Genomic DNA, 19,400 nt, shown 5'->3' on the forward strand with positions numbered 1-19,400 from the left:
TCAATATATCGGCAATCAACATCACGAAAGAAGCAAAACTATGTTTATCTTTGTTTGAAATTATTTTATTTTCATACCCATAATTTTATTATCATTTGAATGAATTCGCTATTAATATACAATAATAGTATATCATCATTTTACTTTTTTTCTCTTCAGTATCTTATAACGAGACAGGTACATACAATGTTAGAGTATAATATACATATTTGTATATATAATATATCTATATTATATGTATAATAATATTCAGTTTTTCATATATTTATACAATTAAAAGTTTCATACATACAGTATAATATAGTTTCCCTCTGAGTAAGTGTAGAGGTTCAAAAATAATTTGCCCATAAAAAATTAGTGCGTGACATCACGTTACTTAATGATTCGTTTCACCAGTGACATCACATTTTATTACGTAGTTTTCTTTAAATTTTATCCGCGTATTGCGGCCACAGGTATCTTGGGAATGCAGTGCAATAAAATACAAAACAAAAACGTTAGCAATATTATTAAATGAAAATAAAGTTGTGTTTAATTAATGCGAATACCAACGTTGATAAATTAAAGCTATAATATCTTATTAGGGAAGACCCAGGTGTCATCCTGTATTTTAGGATTTGTATCACCCGTTTAGTGTTGTGCTTATTATTATTACTTTAATTTCATTCTCACGCGTAAATCGCACATTTTTCGAAATTTTCACCATATGTACGTACACAAAATCGTAATTTGTATAATAATTATGTATAGTGGTCAAGTTCAGCACGTACACAAAGGCTCGGAAGTTATCATGACGTTAGAAGAGAAGAAACTTATATCAATTCATCAGTGCCGTAATTAGTAGAATAGAAAATTAAATCTTCGGCAACATAATTGAAAAAAAAGTAACTCCAGAAAATTAGGCAATGAATAACTTTCACACTGCCAAATCTGCCACGTGTAATACAAACAGGTACGTTTAAAAATAAAAGTAAGCAGACCAAAATTTACTTTCATATTCTCATTGGTATAACTTACAAGCCATTGAGTAGAGCATAGATTAAAATTTCACGAGAAATTTGTCTTCTTTTCTCTCTGTGAAATGAGTAGCGTATATTGCTAGAGTTTCAGTAAGGTGAATGTCACAATTTTCAATAAGTCAATCTCCGATTAATGGTAATTTTACTTGCCAAGATTGTAAATTACGTAGCAAAATGAAAAATATTATTAATCATAAAATTCAGTAGCTTAAAATTGGTATAGTAAAAAAATGATTATTCATGATGTTTCACCCGAAGTACCGAAACGGGCAAATTAAAGTATGCCCTGCAGTGATTAAGACATTCATCTTGCCATCTTTCCAACGAGTATACATTATTATGAGAAAATGTTTACGCTGCGCGGTGGTCGCGCGGCCGTTAATAACTCTGGAACGAAGGAAGTACCTAATTATGATGAGTTAGCGATGCAATTACGACGAAGTAACCCAAGTCATCAGCCAAACCACATCGGGTTGCGCTGTGTGGGTCAGCTCAGGTCTGCCTGGTTTCCGCTAAGGGCAACCATTGCGCAGTTGCGCCTCGACCCGCGAGCACCTCGCGAAATAGATCTTGCTGACTTTTTGCGGAAACGGTGCATCTCGCCAGAGTTTCGCTAGCCCCGAGAAGACTGTCGTGTAGGATGAGGAACTCTATGCTGCTACGGGAGAGTAAATCCCTACCGAGGTCGAAGGTCAAGGCGACGTTCCATACAGGATTCGTTGTGTTCCGCTGAACGCCGGATTTTCTTTTCTTCAATCTTTTTCCGTCCTCCGAAATGATGCTTACCTGCGAAAGTCGGAGGGGGTATAAAAGGATTTAAAAGTTCAGAAATCCCAGTTGACACACGAGTGAGGATTTTCACCAAGTTCTTTTTTTCCACGAAAGTAAAAAAGTCTCGAACTTGTTACGGTGTAGTTGGAACCATAGCGGGTAAAAAAAAAAAAAAAATCAGACATTGAACACTGCATGCGTAAAAAGTTGGAAAAGCGGCTCTCCGTTTTATACGACCCTATCTTTTATCCCTCGCATAAGCACATGATTTTTATCACGATTTTTGCCAACGAGTATACCGCGCGACCCTAAACCTCAAAGGTGATTTGGACACCGTTTTTTTTTTTTTTTTTTTTTTTTTCCATGCCGAAGGGTTAGTGTATGTAGTACGTGTGGTATATAGTACCTTTACATAGGGATCGGAACTCGTCCTCGTGTCGTCAACGACCCTCAAGTTCCGAGCTTTGATCACGATGACGGTCAGTCTTTCGGCTGAGGGTAGAAACGATATGGAGACCATAAGTTCCCCGAGTTCCGCGCGAACGTCTCTCTCGGTGCAGCGCAGAATTGGCTTAGTAATCGTGGCCCTGGAGCCGAGATCGACGCTCGATAGCGGCAGCTGGACGCAACCGATATTGTGGTGACGCGAAAACGCGTCAAAATCGTAAAGAAGTACTTCCAAGGTTCTTCTGATCGCGACCGCTGGTATCACCTCGAACACGAAGTCCTCGTCGAAGACTATAAAACCATGCACACGTTACATGCTGTTAGAAATAGTAGAATAAGGTAACCGCGTAATGGATCTTAATATATATCTATACGTATACCTGGGTTCAACGTTCGCTTGTGAATTCTAGTCTGCCAGACGTTACTACGATCGGGTAAAAGCCGTATCTTCGCGTACGGATCCGCCGTTCCACTCATCTCTCGGGCTTGCAAATCGTGTGCCTGTAAATGAACGACGCATCGGGGTGAGCACGATGTTCGTGCTTTAGCTTTTGGAAATGTAAATTTGGGAGCGAGGTATGTACGCGAGAGACCGATATAATAAACAAGAAGTGTTTTTTTGGAGTAAGGATTACGCATGGTGCAGTTTGAGGCTCAGAAAATCGATCGTAAGTCTATATAAGTCTCGGAGCGTGCAGTAAAGCCGTCAGCGAATGGACGGTTACCAATAATAATATTCTCGTCGAAAGGTCCCACGGGGTTGTTTACTTTCCGTCGACCGAAACATTGCTGTGATATGAATTGTGACCTATGCAAACATAATATAATACAGTATCTAGAATTGGCTCGCCTCTATAAGTCGAACGGTCAGTATACCAGCTGGTGCGTCGTAGAAAAGGCTCAGCTGAAGCTCTCCTCTTGAATCCTCGCTCTCAGACGGGCTCGTGGCGCCAGAGTTCACCTGCTGTCACCAATAAAAATTAATGCAGTGATTAGTTACAAGGTACGCATTCATCAAATAAGCGCAATATTTATGTATTATTCGTGTGTGTGTATATATATATATATATATATATATATAGGAGTTTCAAATTAGTGATCACTGTGGTTATATATTAAAAATAATTCGTCGAAGTTGGTCATAGTAAATAATTTTTTAGATGTAAATACACTTTTAAGTTAGACACTTCTTCCTGACACGGTGAGGCAATAACACGTTAAGCTCGTAGGATCGTAAATAATGATTGCCTGAAGATGATTGGGCGCAGCCGATGGAAACGTCGCAACCTTTTAAATAATCAATAAAAAGATTTTTTATATGACCAACTTCGACGAATTATTTAATATTAATATATATATATAATATATATATTATATATAATAAATATTAATATATAATATTATATATATATATTTATGTATAATAAATATTAATATATATATATTTATTTATTCGTGAAGCGCTGACCTGGTAAAGAGCCGTGTCAATTTTCGTGTGATCCAGTCTGGTGTGCATGCTCGGTATAGTTCTGGGTTTTGCGAGAATAACCAATTTTTCCGAGGCGACGAGGGGCCCTCCGGGCAACGGGGGAGCGATTCCTGGCCCTCCGGGACTCACGGGAGATATCAGAGCGCTCTCGGATTCCGACAAAGACACCGCTGCGTAGGAATATATGTAAATTGTATAACTTGTGCTTCGAACGCCGGTTATGTTTCTTGTACACGAGAATCGGCACAAATATATCAACCTTGTACGAGTACGGCCGTCGCGGGTAGAAAAATCATTTTTGCAATACTACCTACGCGTGCTCTCGTAAACTGTAATCGGGGTAATTTCGCAGTTGGTCAATAAGGGTTACAGCATTGGTTTATACATATGTAGGTATATCGAATCTCGGGAAGTCGTAGAAACCGCGCGTATTGCATACGAACACGCTAGGACGACTTCTACGCGACAATTGGCATACTTAATAATCGCGGTACTTACGAATTAGAGTAGAAACGAAGGCACATTACATTAAATGTAGGATAATTTGGACTTGTATTAACGTACACAGTTTTCTCGCAGTTTGTTTGAGTTGCATAGAAAAATCGAATAGTAACCGAGCGTTTATTGTATTCATGCATTTATTGTCGCAGTGAGAGATTTGAATACAGATTATGAACAGACTTTAAAACTGCATTTGCCAAGTGTGGACAGGTAAGATTAAAGTGCAAAATCCATCCGATGCTTTCAATGTTACCGTTGTTTTTATGGTATAATAACACGGTGACATGAACCCTGTAGCGAGAGCGAGCGGTGAAGAATAATATCTGTTAGAGGACAGGAAATTTCCTTTGAATAATAAACAACATCTCAATATCAGTGTTTTTCGTCATAAATTTGCGTTCGTTATTTTGTTTGCCTACGGTCTGAATCCTTCGACCGTGCTCTCGAACATGTTGTTTGAACGCGATGTTTTACATCCAAGCCTGAAGTTTAACTTACTGTTAGTAATGTAATAAATACTCGAAAATTGGTAGGTATGTGTAACCTCGTTTGTACTTGACCGTGTACGTGTATGCGATCATAAAGCGCAACAGGAGCCTGCACAGGTTTAGAGATCGCTTGGGTATAAGAGAACACCGCGTGCATGCAGCTCCGGGCTGTTAATACTTACCACCAGACGACTCGAGGGCCAGGTTGTCGTGGGCGGCATTGTGTGGCCATACCTTGTCCTCGCTGCCGCTGGTACCGGTACCCAAACCTACCAGAACTTCCTTTGATCTCGCAGTTTCAGCCCGGTCCAGCAAGTCTTTCTCAAACCTGTAATACAGCGGTTAAAAATTGAAGGATTTATATTTTGAAAAGAGTGGACGGGAAAACCGGAAGCCGGTACGCACCTTTCGTTATACGACTAAGTATAGAAATATAATACGTGTAACGCGCGTAACGCGGAGCATGCATTAACAGGTGCGTACGTACAGAGTGTAGAAAAAACAAGTTTAGTCGAGTGAGCCTGCGTGCACGAATGTGTGGTACTTATACGTAATAATACATTAGGTGGTGTAGCGACGTACCAGTTAAGTGGCCCTCCGACGGCGCCGAGAAGGACGCGGCGCCGGGCGCAAACCGCGTACACAAGGATGGCGAGGAGCGTCCCGACGCCGGCCCCGGCTGCCCCCAAGGCTACCAGAGTCGCTACTCCGCTAACGCTTCGCGTGTCCATATGGGGAAATTACGGTGCAGGTTCACGGTGCTCGTATAGGCGGCGAATTGGTATATTTTGTGGGCAAGTGATCATCTACGTCGACACGTCATTCCAGCCGTCCTCGATCATCCTCCAATTCCGATCAATTTTACTGCAACTATTTTGTCTTCTCCCCATACAATAGAAAGAAAATTAAGTGACATAAATATAAAGCGAAATTATACGATTGTTATTACGAGATTTTACACAACGGTAGGGGGTATATTGACAGGCCTTGGTATTGCGAGATCAATCGCGAGAAAGGTAAAATTCGTGTGCAAGAAGTGAATTACGGGAATTGAGTTAGGGGTACGTGAAATTCGGTTCGGAAAAGCTTTATGTTCGATAGGTATAAGGCTGGTAGATGGTCTATGTATGTATGTATGTATGTATGTATGTATGTATGTATGTATGTATATCGCCTTTCATAGATACATGTATATATATGTATATACGTACATACGTACCTATGAAAGGCGAAGGCAAGACATAAGTATGTATTACATCATCTAGGTGTGAGTCTTTGAACTGAAATTCTGAGCTCGCGGAAAACTCGCGGGAAGTATAACTGAGGGTACGATATACCATATACCTATACATAGCCGTATATACCGTAAACTTTTACTCCACGAACCGGAACTAAGCAATGTGGAGGTAAAAGGAAAAAGAGTGGTGAAAAATTTCATTATTCTCATCGGCGGATTCCCTGAAGAATCGATCCTTGCGGGAAGCGCCTGCACAGCTGGAAAGTGAAACACTCGACAAACGAGCTCTGTTTGTTGTTGCTCTTATAAGGCTCTGGTATGTTTGCACGTGTGATTCATTATTATCTTTCAATTTTTATTACACGATCAGTCGGTTACGCGCATAATACAATAAATTTATTAGTGTTGCGTTGTATTGCATCGAGTGAAAAGCCGTGTACAATATTAATATGAGTAACGATTTTGGGACGGGTGATGAAGGTACTAATGAGGTATGTGTACCTACGTATAAAACTATGCAGGCCATGGGCCTTACGAAAATTCCTTATTTTTCACCCCATAGAACAAGGGATGGTTTTATTTCATTAATGGAAACACCTTGACCTATATCTGTGTTCATAATGACCGCCTGCGCATTTAATTTACCTAAAGGGAAACCCTCGTGTGTCGCTAGATATAATATTTGTTAATATATGCAGAAATAAGGTAAATCCAGAAGCATAGAATTTATCATAATATATACACGATGCAAATATGTAAGTCAATTCGTTTTAAAACACATCTCTCATACGCTCCGTTGAGCAAGGTATGATACATTATGTTAATATACGTAGCCTCGACGCGTATGCAAAAATCACCCTCCGGAAAATCTGTGCCTAAGCACATCTCATTATAGTACTTTAGAGTTGAGGTTACTTTGTTGAAATACACGCTTTAGTCGATAAGAGTAATTCGATGGCTATTTTAAATTAATCATTATTATCTTCGATTGCCCGAATTGGCTCGAAAAATAAAGGATAGGTATAATGGATATTCTCAACTGCGGTACGAATTATTTTCAATGTCGGTGTAATATTGAAATCGGCAGTAAAAATAACAATGACAATAACAGCTACAATTAAACTAACAACGATTATCACGAATGAATGGAAATTGACCGCAGGTAAAATATATGTGAAAAAAAGTCAGAAATAAAGGGCGTGCCGAGGGCGACGTGTTACTGGCGTTACTGCGAGTCCGAGTACGGCAGTTTTGGAAGCTCAAAGGATAACCCCGCTCGTTCGGTAATCACATCTACATATCTATGTATGCACAGCGCATACACACGTAGGTGGATGTGTATGTTTTCTCGATAATTCTGTATACGCCGCTGTAAAGCGGGCTGACGGACGTGAAATGAAATCGAATTCGGGAATATAGAAAGAAAAGGGGGGAAAAGTATGAGGGAGGAAAAATGAAAAAAAAAAAAATATTCATACATTATAATATGTATATATATACGTACATAATATGTTAGATATGTAGAAATATATAATGAAAATCATAATAATGAAAATGAAAACGATCAGATGAGGAATTTCACGTAATATTCCGTGACAGCTGTACAAGTCATTATCCTTTGAATATTGCCGAAGGATCCAAAGTTCGTTTGAGAGCGCGTTTGGAATTTCAATACCTTTCCTGTACACCCTGGATTGCGCAGTGAGTTTCGAGGACTTGGTATTTGACGCATTTTTTATTAGAATCAATCGCGTTCATTGTCCCGGGTATACCTATTTAATTTCCGAAGGAAATTCATACGTTATATTAAAGTTAATGTAACATGTGACGTCGGTCATATCAACTCTTGAAGAAACATTGTTGAAAGTACGATAATTTTCGCTACGTTATTTTACATTATATAGGTACGCAAGTTTCGTTTATACCTCGGCTGTATACGTATCATAATTTTTCTCAAATCCGCACTAACGTCTGGATCCTATAATTCATGTAGATCGTATAATCTACTATGTATACCTAGATGAACCCGCGACTCATCTTACTTATTAAACCTAGTGCCGAAGTGGAAGGTATCTACTGATCTATAGGTATATGCGTAAATCCATAGAGAGGCATCCCGTTAAAGCCGACATTAACTTTCCGCAAGTTTAGCAGAGACTCGCCGTTACCTTCGTAGACAATCCTGATCCTGCAGGATTGCCGAATAACCATCCTGCGGTACGTACAACCAATACATACATATGTAGGAATCAGGTATCAGGACTATGTGACTAACGATAAGATGAGGTAGGCATGAGCTAGGTGTACAGTCCCTTGTATCTTCGGCATTTAACCATCGCCTAGCTTGCGTTGTGCAATGTTTAACTCGGAGCCGTATAATTTACCCCACAATGAAATCGCTATTACAGGTATATCTGATGCTTTTGGAAATGAGTCAGCTGGCCTCTGCCTATAGAACGTATAACCCCTACCCACACTTTACTGAATTGAACGTGGGAAAACGGAGATGGAGCTTTGATTAGAATTGCGTTTTCGCAGGCCTCGCACCGCGGCCAAAGGTGGATAGATTGATAGATATAGGCAGAGGGCGGTAGGGGATGTAAGACGAGAGTAAGGGAGGATGATGATATAAGATCTGGGGCGGAGGGCGGAGGAATGAAACAGCGGGATTAATGGCGATGATGGAATGGTCCTCTCAAAATATTTACTTTTACGTTGTAAACACGGTGTACAGGTATATAGACATATGTACCTACAATGTACATACATATGTACACGTGTGACATGTACACAATAGAAAAGCCGTGACGGTGAGCTTTCCGAAACGCGGCCGTCGTAGCCGGTGCCACTTTCGTAAATGGCCATTCACACGATCTGTCTCCCAATTTCTTATATGCCTGTGAATTGTATTATGTTTCTTCTCGCCAATTTATTCTTATGCGAAAAATCGTTTATCCGCAAGACATATCGCACATGCTTAACGTAGAATTCCTATCTGCAATTCAACGCGACGTTTCCGGATCAATTGTAATCAAGTATCAAAATACGGTAAATACTCGGTAATTACAGGCGTACGTTATATCCTAAACGTGACATTTTTGTTCAGCATTTAATTGCGACCAAAATTTATTGTACGCTTAATCAACACTAACCTACCGCAATTCAGGCCTAAATGAATCGCGTACAAAGTAAAGGCGTCCTGTACACCTGTCTATAACGTATGTAATACTTTGTCGAGTCGCTGGACTTGAAGTGGATCTGCATCCTATCAGCCCCAGTAAAGCCCGGGCTTCGGGGGCACCTACGACGTCGAAACGTCAGAGTCACCCGGAAGGATTCGATCCGGTTGGATTAAAGAGAATCTAGATTCTTTTTGTGGGGGCAACGGTAAATGAGAGCGAAAACAGGGAAGAGGCGAGCCCGACACGGAGTAACACTTAACCCCATGCTTCCGGTTCCCGGGCCTGATGTATACGGCTGAACCTATACGTATACATATATATATGTATACCTCCTATCTCGCAGTCTTCGAACGGGATTTGTTTTCGAGAGCCGGGATGTCCCCATTTATTTCCGGCTCTCCCGTCTCTCGAAAGAAGATGAAACGCAGCCGGAAAAAGGGAATGAGAAACGACGAAATCTTATGGCTAGTTATCACTAAGCATTTGTGAGCCATGTATACATACAGTCGTAATACTCGGGGCTGAAATATAGCCTTACACACGCACGTGCTTCCACATCTTCGCGGTTATACTCGGAACGGATTCCTGCACGTTCTTGACCCCATAACACTTATATGACACCCGCCTAAAAGTTTATTCTCAGAATTTCTGTACGCAGAAAATGGCGTATTTCTCGACAGCGTAGGTGTGAGAATGAGAGAAAACTTGATACAGGTAGGAGGACATTGAAACTGGATACCAGGAAAGCCAGGGGGAATCAGCAGGCCTTGAGCCTTGGAATTACTGTGGTTTCACAAAAATCAAATCGAACTATTATTATATCCTAGGTTTTTTTTTACGAAGTCTTGAAATTAAACCGGGGATATTAAAAATTTATCGAGCTGATATTGCGGTAGAATACCGCAAAGAATTTTCTTCAAGTACGTAACATCTGTGATTTATTCCCATATAGGGGATGCAGGCAAGTATAAGATGTGCGAGGTATGTATGTACGGAGCTACGATAAACGAGGCGAAACATGTACACCTATGAAAAGACGGCGGAATAAGCGTGGCGAGATACGAAGAACGACGTGCGAAATTGTCGTAAAGGGGAAACCCTCCTTCAAAACTTATTCCGGTTATATCTGCAGCCTTTGTCTGGTACGTGTTCAGAATTTTTTCATCACATTATATGCTATGAAAAAAACGCGCAAGTATTTACAAACGTGCGTCGCGAATGTACATACATAAACACGCGAGTGTAAACGCGAGTCCTTTGTCTTCGCAGTTTTATCGGCATTTCTTATATAGGTATATATATTTCAAGATTTGAAGATTGAATATTTTGTACATACATATAAAATTATATTGCCAGCGCAGCTGAGTGTACGCAGATACTGCCACATTTTTGGCCAATAAACGCGAGGCTTACGACGTACTCGGAAATGACAGTGAAAAATGAGTCTTCGCTTTTGCATGAGAAAAATTTTCTCCCAGCTCCTGATTGCCTTGCGTTGGCGAAAATCTGTAATTTCGCAAACGACAGGGATGTTCAATCGAATCATTCGAAAGTTAAATTAACTCTGAAATTCAAATATTTCCGCTTATTAATTACAGCATTTAAATCGCCGAGTACATGAGTATGTATGCTAATAAAATTATGTTATATGTCTATATGTACGCTAGGCCGTATAATGCTTCTGTAGAGATAATTCAAAAAAATGACTATCTACTGGGACATTGTCAAAACTCGAGTAGCAATTAAAGTATACGTTGTAACCGCAGGATATTTGTATCATAAATTTCATCGATTGTGACGATTTTTTCGTCACGTCAAAATAAAAATAATATAAAATATAAAAATCCATCTAGTCCTGAGCTGATTCACTTAATAAAATTTTTTAAAAAAGTGCCCAGAAATGCGTGCCGACCCCAGAGAGCCTGAATAAAGCAGAGCTATATTTCGTGTACCATGTTTTCAAGAAACGAGATTTCCCGCGATGGTAGAATTCTAGCGGACGTTCTCATACATACTTTCCCGTAACTTATATTTCCTAGATTTCCGGCTCCCCTGCGAATTGGATCCCAAGATAGTTGGAATAAACGTGTAAAAATGTAATTACGGTCGTACTCTTTGACCCTTGAGTCTTGAATGCCGGGTTCTGCAGTCAGTTATTACCGTCCTTCTGTACACTTTGTTTCAAGTCGCGTAATTGAATTCTGTAGAAGAAATTCGGACTATATTCGAAATGAAGGTTGAAGTGAAAGTCTGGGGGGGAAATACGCAGAATACGCTTGCAATATTTCTGAAAATGTTCAACCGTTAAAACAGGCCCTCTGATTATACATTTAAAAGGGGCTGTGCGACGATTGAAAAATGCTTCGAATATTTAATATCCAATCCCTTTTTCCGCCTCGTGCCTACCCCTATACGTTATATCTACTTAGTATCTTGGGGAAAAAACTTTCCCCAGTTTTCCGACGTTTCATTTGCATGCAAAGTGCAGAGATCCGATGAAATTCAAAATATATCAGGTATACACTCACACAATATTATTATAAAAATAAATAGACGCTGTTGTTGGGTCATTTTTATTTTTTTCTTCGACATAATAAGTTGTCGATTTCAAAGATGGTAAAGAATTGTTAAGTACACTTAAGCGTATGTTTTTTACTGAAGACATATTGAAATCAATTTTAAAATATTGATTCAACTTACGAGACGTTTTACATAAATTATCCCAGCTTACAGAATTTCAAACCTTAAAACTTCTTGTATAATGATACATTTATAAATTTATTTTATCCTTCAACTCACAATCATTGTTCAGATCGTTTCTGTAATAGCCCAACTAATTACAAATTAACTTTTCAATACCATTTTTTTTAAAGATAACAGCCGTGTGGTAAAATACTCAACAAGTTTAACGGCGATTACATACATTTATGGCTTTCTAGTTGCGAGCGATATTTCCGTGCGGGTAATTATGAAACACTTTTCGTCAGGATATTAAAGTTCTAATACCACCCTGTGTCTTTGATTCCTATACCTATACGTACTTCCCTGTATGAGCAGGCATAGAAATAATTATGACGTCAAACAAGCTACGCTTAAGCACTGTTATAATGAATTTTTCAACAAAGGCGACAAAGTATACATGCAGGCATTATACGATATAATGTGGACACAGTAGTCCCTCTGCGATTATACAAGTAGAGGAATATCCGAACGTCATAAGGCACGAAAGAGCGCGAGTTAATTTCAAGAATTCACGCGTGTTGGTGAAGGTTGATGGCTGAAACGATACCCGCGGGCAAAACGATCCCTGGCGATTACATCAAATTTACTGTATAGGATTATTGCATAGCTATAGGTAGGAGCTTTTGTTTCGGGGGTGATTTAGGGAAATGTTTAACCGAGCGAAATGGATCAGTACCAGTCGTTGATATACACTTCGACGAATTAGTTATGTACACGCGAAAATATAAACGACATTTGAAATTCTAATTCAATGTAAACGCGTTAAAATTTTTTTATCACTGTCTGAATGCAAGAAAAACCAAAAATTTTCATGCACTCTCCGTTCAGGCACGTGTCATTCGACATTTTACTATCTCAATGCGTAACCTGTCAGCGTGGCTAACATGTAAGAAAATTATATAATGCGTATTCTCGTAGAGTCGAGTGAAAATTACACTTTGAATAAAAGCATCGTTGACAGATCACTTTGCTTGTCGTTTTTGGTCTTGTGTTTATTACAGGCGTTGTAAAATTGATACAAATATTTTATTATTTCATCCGTTGAGCAACTTAAATTATAAGAATTGGAGGGAATTACGATAAATATAATAATGAATAAAATCGCGTGGTATTTCAGTTACTAAATACTGGATTTTAACAAATCTTGAATTAAAAAACCGTACATGTCGTACAACTGAAAAAAAAGCGGAGCGCGCATGGAACTTGAAGAAATAACTTCGTTCGAATAACAAGTCGTGTTGGTTTTATACAGTTCGTACTACTTTTGCCCTGCATGCGAATCCCTTTTGGAAAACTTTTCCGTAATACAACCACGTACAAAATAGCCGGGATTCATTCAGCGCACTACGTGCTGTTATTTTAATGAGAGAAAATAACAGAATAAAAAAATCCAACGTTCACGAAAATGATTTTTATATCCTTAAAAAGAGCGGAAAGTGTATTTAAGATAGAGCGATGAAAGCCGTGCAGTCAGCGAGTTAATTAGAAACTTGTTTTTTCGCTCCTTCGTATACATACATACCTGTATATATATATGTAGATAAATTTATTCATTTACAGAGGTTTGCAAAACTTTGAAAAGATGTTCAAAAGAGCGAAAAATTTATTGGTTAGCTGGGGGTGTAAAACCGCGCTGTAGAATCTAGGGTAAATAAAGCCGAAATAAGTGTAGCGAGATAATTTAGATGCGTGGGAGGGTTGGGTATAAATAAAAAGTTTATATTTTATATGATGAAAAAGTTAAAAGTACCCCGAGTAGCGACGCTCCGCTGCCACTGGGGGCTGTTGAATCCGGGATTACTATACTGCTATACCGGTTATCCGTCATAATCTTGTACCCTGATTTTTTCATACACATGGCGGTGTACGGTACTATGTATAAATATACGCTAATCCCCCTAAATCATGAATTTATGACACCTCATTGCGAGCATCCCACGCCTGCGATACACACATGGACACGTTTACAACGCACACGTATGAGTGGTGTACATGTTGCTACCAGTGAGTAATTTATACCTGAAAGGGAATGGAAAACCTATATATCACGAAGCAACAGCTTGATTGTATATCGGTGAATTGACTGCGATCTGCCATTCGAGTACACATGCACATGTAACCACATGCGTATACCTGTTATGTACACATGGATACACACCGGAGAAAATCATTTGAATTGTTTATTATACGTATAAACGTATAAATAGCATTACTGTGTTTCAAAACCTGTACACGTTCGAACTGCGGTAAATATTTCGATAAATAAACCATCGCGTGCGCCTTAATCTTTTTCATCACACCTGATACCTCTACTAGTCATGTTTCGTTAACATTTTTGGATCGCTTTCCGTATCACTTTTTTTTAACTCTAATCCAACCGAGTATCAGGCCAAGTTCAATTTTGAGTTCATTTTCAATTCACACCGTAATCTGATAAAAGGTAAATAAAATGATATGACGATATGGCTGCATATACGATGTACGAAACCCGCAGGCAACACGAACGTTGTGTGCTATTTTATGATCGCGTACGGATCGATTAGGTATGGTACGTGGACGACATGTGACATGTATTTGGAAAGCTGCAGGTAAATCACATCGCCTGATAAACAAACTGCACAATGTGATTACATCAACGCATACGTTGTATCCTAATGATATGTAATTTTTTATACGTGTACGAAGCATACCAATTGCAGGACGAGACAACTTCCGTGACGATTTACATCTTCCGGAACTCATTCACACGACGGTCGAACGGTTGACTCTTGTGGATTCTTCTCCGGAAGTCTGAAAGAAAATCAATCTACAGGTAGGTATACAAAATACTCGCATTCGTATCTTACACATATCTGTTCACATACTTATAACCGGTTATTCACGAACTTTTTACAACCTACGTAAATTTCTGATATTCATCGACGCACGTACGGTTAAGCACTGAAAACTTATCTTGCAGGGTGATCGCAGTCTGGATTTAGGTACAACATACACGTATCCAAATGGTACTGGAGGGTTTTCCACGTAACGATAGGGCTCCAGGGGAATTTCCCCGGCAAAGTTCTTGGCTATATGGACATTATGGATATAGTTAGCTATAAGCTTGAGGTTGAAAGCTCTCGGAGACCGGAGAACGTAGCTCGGTTTTACTTATTGCACCTACGGATGGAAAACTTCAGTGCGCACAATTTCAGAAGAAAATCGAAACTGAACCAAGAATGGCGGACGACACGGATCCTGATAATGATATAACGAGACTGTTTCGGCAGGTACAACTCCGTCTGGAGCTATCTCTTTTTATAATACCAGCACAATATATGTTTCAAGGTAAGTACCTCACTGATGTCAGATGAAAAGCCATGTAAAAAAAAAAATTAGGGCACGGTTTCACGGTGGTTCTTTTCTTTCGTAAACAGATCGGTTTTTTCATTATTCTAAAATCATGTTCAATTTGTACGTGTCAAGCTGCTATGACACCTTATCTCCGAGCTGGGTAACAAGTTGATTTTAGCACTTCGTCACCTCTTGTCAGTGTTGGAGTGTTCTGAAGCTTGTAATAACTCTCAAGTTGTTCTGCTGCACAATTCGTATTTCAAAACCGCGTTGCTGTTTTTACAAACAGTTTAAGATCTAATCCGTGGTTAAAATACATATGTAGATTAGATAGATACATATTTAGGTCCCAAAACTTTACTCGCAGTATAAAGCTTTTGACAATTTATAGGCATACTTGTTGTTGTACCGTAATTTGCTGTGTACTATACTGTGTTAAATTGAAATGTTTAAGTTAAGGAAAAATAAGTTTAAGGTAAAAACTTCGTACCATCATCCCTCATAGTATAACAGAATGAATCTAGAAAAAAATTCGTCAGGTTGATTTAACGCACGGGACATCCGATGAACGTACTATTCGAAGGGATTAGTGAAATGGTAAGCAAATCAAAATTACACAAGGACGACCAATTGTTGAATTTAGAAGGTTATTTAATTGCCTGCAGGATTACCATTGCTGTTTCATTGCACATTTTGCGAATAGGAAATGATTGTTACATGTAACACCGCGTAAATAAACAGTACCAATATAGCTGTGATCGTATATCAGGAATACAGTAAAACACATATATGTGAATCCCACTCGAAAGAAGAAAATTATTTTTTCACAAAAATAAACGAGCATGCAGTAAATATCATGCTGAATACTTAGTTATATTTCTAAATCTTGTATCACAGTGTAACTTTTTTTTTTTTGTTCGTGTTTCTGTGGTAAATTATAATCGCCTTCCAGACTGACGTAACGAGAATCCACTGATTTGGGCAAACTACACGGTACGTATAGTTCGCTAACTAACTACCATTGATTACTAATTGAGTATTCTCATTGGTATATTGGTAGAGCACCTCTATATCCTGCAAGGAGGCCCTCGGGTTATGATACGTTGTAGAAAGTGTGTATAGCATGGTTTAACACATGAAAACGATCCGCGTCGTTGGGTATATGATACGGATTTATGGATAATATCTGAATACTCAATTATCAGCTGACGACCCACGTATGCTCGCACATCATTTCACGTGTTGTTAATCCGAGCAATTTTGGTTTTTTTGTCGCACATGCACGGAACGTGGAAATGGGAAACGGTGCCAACTTTTGATAGACCAATAAGCGTACGTGACACAGTATGCGGATAAAAGTTTGGTGATTTAAACTTTACGGATTAAATATATCCTCGCTATAATAAAGTGATAATAGAGTTAAGAGAATACTCTCGGCTTTCGCTCTCGCTTTCTCTCTCTCTCTCTCTCTCTCTCTCTCTCTCTCTCTCTCTCTCTCTCTCTCTCTCTCTCTCTCTCGCTCTCTCTCTCTCTCTTTGTCGTGATCTCGTCGGGTCTGTTATTTTGTAGCATGGAACTTGTCCCTGACATCTTAGTCCGAGAATTATTACAGTAGTTGGGTGGACCTTCACTCTGATATACACCCCGGCACGTTTTGCTACTCGAATATCTGAGGGAAGTCCTCTTCCGACATCGGAGCAGTAGAGAGGCGAAATACCGAGTAAGGTATTTCATCCACGTGCGTTATGATTACGTTATTCTGCCACAAGTGTGCAGCTCTAGCACGTCTACTTCGCATCCTGTAACCACCCAGGGAGTATAATATACTGCACAGCTCTACGATTCCTACATGCTTTTGCTCGTACGACTAAAACAATAAGAAATTCCGTTTCTTACTAATTTTACATATCATTAAACCCCTGGAAGCCCCGAGTTCCCTTATACGACACAGACGTGATATGATTATTGCTATACCGTCAGCTTAGGGTTGCTTCGATTCCGAAATTAAGTAGCTGTATGTATTTTACGCATTGTAACGCATTTACTTGAAATGGGAATGTCACGTGACCGGTAACGGAAGTCGGCAATAAAGCAGCTAAAAAAATTATAATGAAGGAGGTCATCGCGATATAATTCATATCTGCACGGGCGTTGGAACTGGTTTCTTAATCACAGTTACTGTTCTGACTGAAAAGCGTGCACGAGCTTTTGTTCGCGAAAATAAATTTGCCTCAAGTAAACCGGATTCTTTATCGTTTAATTTCTAATTACGTAGACGACACGAAAACTATATGAGTTTGCTTTATACGCCATACATATAACTGCGTGATATAACGCATTTAGAGTTAGAGCTTCTGGATTGCAATTATGATCACTGCAGTAACAATTAAAGATCGATCTTTCCGCAATGTAATATCCTTAACGGGAAACTGTTTTACGACAAACGGCCGTTGGTCATTTCAGGGTAATTGTTACAGCCGATAGCTTAGTATGGCTATAAAAGCATATAATACCTAAGATTTTATATAGTTCAACGAAAATTTAGCGAAGGTCAGGTGCCCGCGATCAAGCTCAAGATCTGCACACTTATACCGCGATATTGGACGATATAACAGAGACATTAATGCGCGACGTCATGCAGCAAATTAATTCGTGAATGTTATTCGTGTACGCGTTAATTGTTGCGATGGTTTGTAATTGAATGTTCCCTGTAGATAACTGACGATCAGTTTGTTTTTCTTCTTTTATAGAAAGATCCGTCGACTTCAGTCGTAATGCGTGTTTTAAGCAATCAAGAAAAGGAAAGAAAAATAAATATTAACGGTACATCTGAGGATGAAATTCAATCATCAAATTCATGTACGGCAATAATTACGGACACGAAGGTCTGAATCGATTTAGGTCCTGGTCTCGAGTAAAATGTAATTTCTCCATTTATAAATTTGATCCAAGTCTTTCCTTTTAATCTCCTCGCTCTTTGCGTTGCCGAGATTCGAGAAGCAAGGCATGTAATAGCCACGACGGGATACCGCGCGCTCGTTGCAGCTTGATAAAATTAATTGCTAAGCTAACAGGATAATTAATGAAAATTAATTCGGACGTTAGAATTACACCGCACCGCTCAGGAATCACTCTGCGAATCCTGTTGCGGTGAAAATAATATTGCAGAGTACAGATACAAATCCGCAATGTAAATAGTAATTTGAGGAGAGTAATCGCAGTTATAATTCGTATGATTGCATGATGCGCGAAATGCGCTTACCTCTCATACGGCTGCAGAACGGATGCGAAATCGACGAGGTATTGCAGGTGGGTGTATCTTCTGTGCTTCAACTTCCCGATACCTGGAATCAGGCGCAGGACACCCGAAGTACCTGTACCGTAAGTACTGCGAGTGTTTTTTGCGGTCCGGCGCGCGTTTCTAGTCGCCAGAATGTCGCGGAGGTCTCCTTCGACGCTTTAGCCACCACGACGGCGACGTGGCTGAGGGCGGCACGAGACTGCAGGCGAGCGGAGGCGGAGGAGGCGGAGGAGGTGGCGGTAGGTGGTCCGATTTGCACCGGCGCGTCCTGATCTTGCCTGCGCGGCCGTGATGCTGTTGTACCAACGCAGATTTCGGAGGAAAATTTATCACGGAATGATAAATAATTCATTAGCCTCGCGATTTAGGTCTGTACCTATAGGCACTATAAATGTAGGTAGCCTATCTACCTTGCATGTAATGAGCGCCGATGTACGCCCTAAAATCGCTTGGCGAAATACAGTTGTGTGTATGTGCTTCTCCGATGAAAAAATACATTTGTTTCGAAGTACGCTACGACAGTATTATATGCATAGGTAACTACTACCGGTTTGTCAAAATTTCATTGAATAATAATTTTCGAAGATGGAACACCCTACTTTGCGAAAACAGAGAAAAATTACAAAACTTTGTGAAAATGACGTCCATTCAGTATTTTTTATTCTTTTTACTGTTTTGTTTAGTGGAGCGTCTGTGCTGGACCGTGCTTTTCATGCCCGTCATACATAAATTGTGATCTGACTTTAGGCGTTAGAAAAATTGTGAACCCTTACCTGCTTTAATAGTTTTATACGAAACCTATCTACTTAAGAACACTTCCGGGATTTTAAGGATCATTTTTGTGAGGATAATTCTTTTCTTTCCTAGAGAACTGGGACGAATAATATATG

The 19,400-nt window shown here is 39.5% G+C and overlaps 1 protein-coding gene across 3 annotated transcripts; it reads right to left on the reverse strand.

The window, feature by feature from the left end:
• Positions 1–159: 159 nt before the first annotated feature.
• Positions 160–18,713, reverse strand: LOC124299022 (synaptotagmin-10). 3 transcript variants are annotated; one of them, XM_046751852.1, is made up of 9 exons: positions 18,472–18,713; positions 14,567–14,666; positions 5,298–5,594; positions 4,898–5,043; positions 3,706–3,896; positions 3,088–3,198; positions 2,618–2,738; positions 2,197–2,528; positions 160–1,805 (listed from the first exon to the last, which is right to left on the reverse strand). In XM_046751852.1, exons 3-9 carry the CDS (start codon positions 5,444–5,446, stop codon positions 1,512–1,514), a joined length of 1,344 nt encoding a protein of 447 aa, XP_046607808.1. In that variant the 5' UTR covers positions 5,447–5,594; positions 14,567–14,666; positions 18,472–18,713; the 3' UTR covers positions 160–1,511. The 3 variants fall into 3 exon arrangements, with proteins under 3 accessions (XP_046607808.1, XP_046607805.1, XP_046607806.1); XM_046751849.1 differs by having other exon boundaries at positions 3,088–3,201; XM_046751850.1 differs by having other exon boundaries at positions 3,088–3,201; positions 5,298–5,597.
• Between the last annotated feature and the right edge of the window lie 687 nt (positions 18,714–19,400).

The sequence above is a fragment of the Neodiprion virginianus genome, chromosome 2 (assembly GCF_021901495.1).
Source record: "Neodiprion virginianus isolate iyNeoVirg1 chromosome 2, iyNeoVirg1.1, whole genome shotgun sequence".
Taxonomy (NCBI): Eukaryota; Metazoa; Arthropoda; class Insecta; order Hymenoptera; family Diprionidae; genus Neodiprion; species Neodiprion virginianus.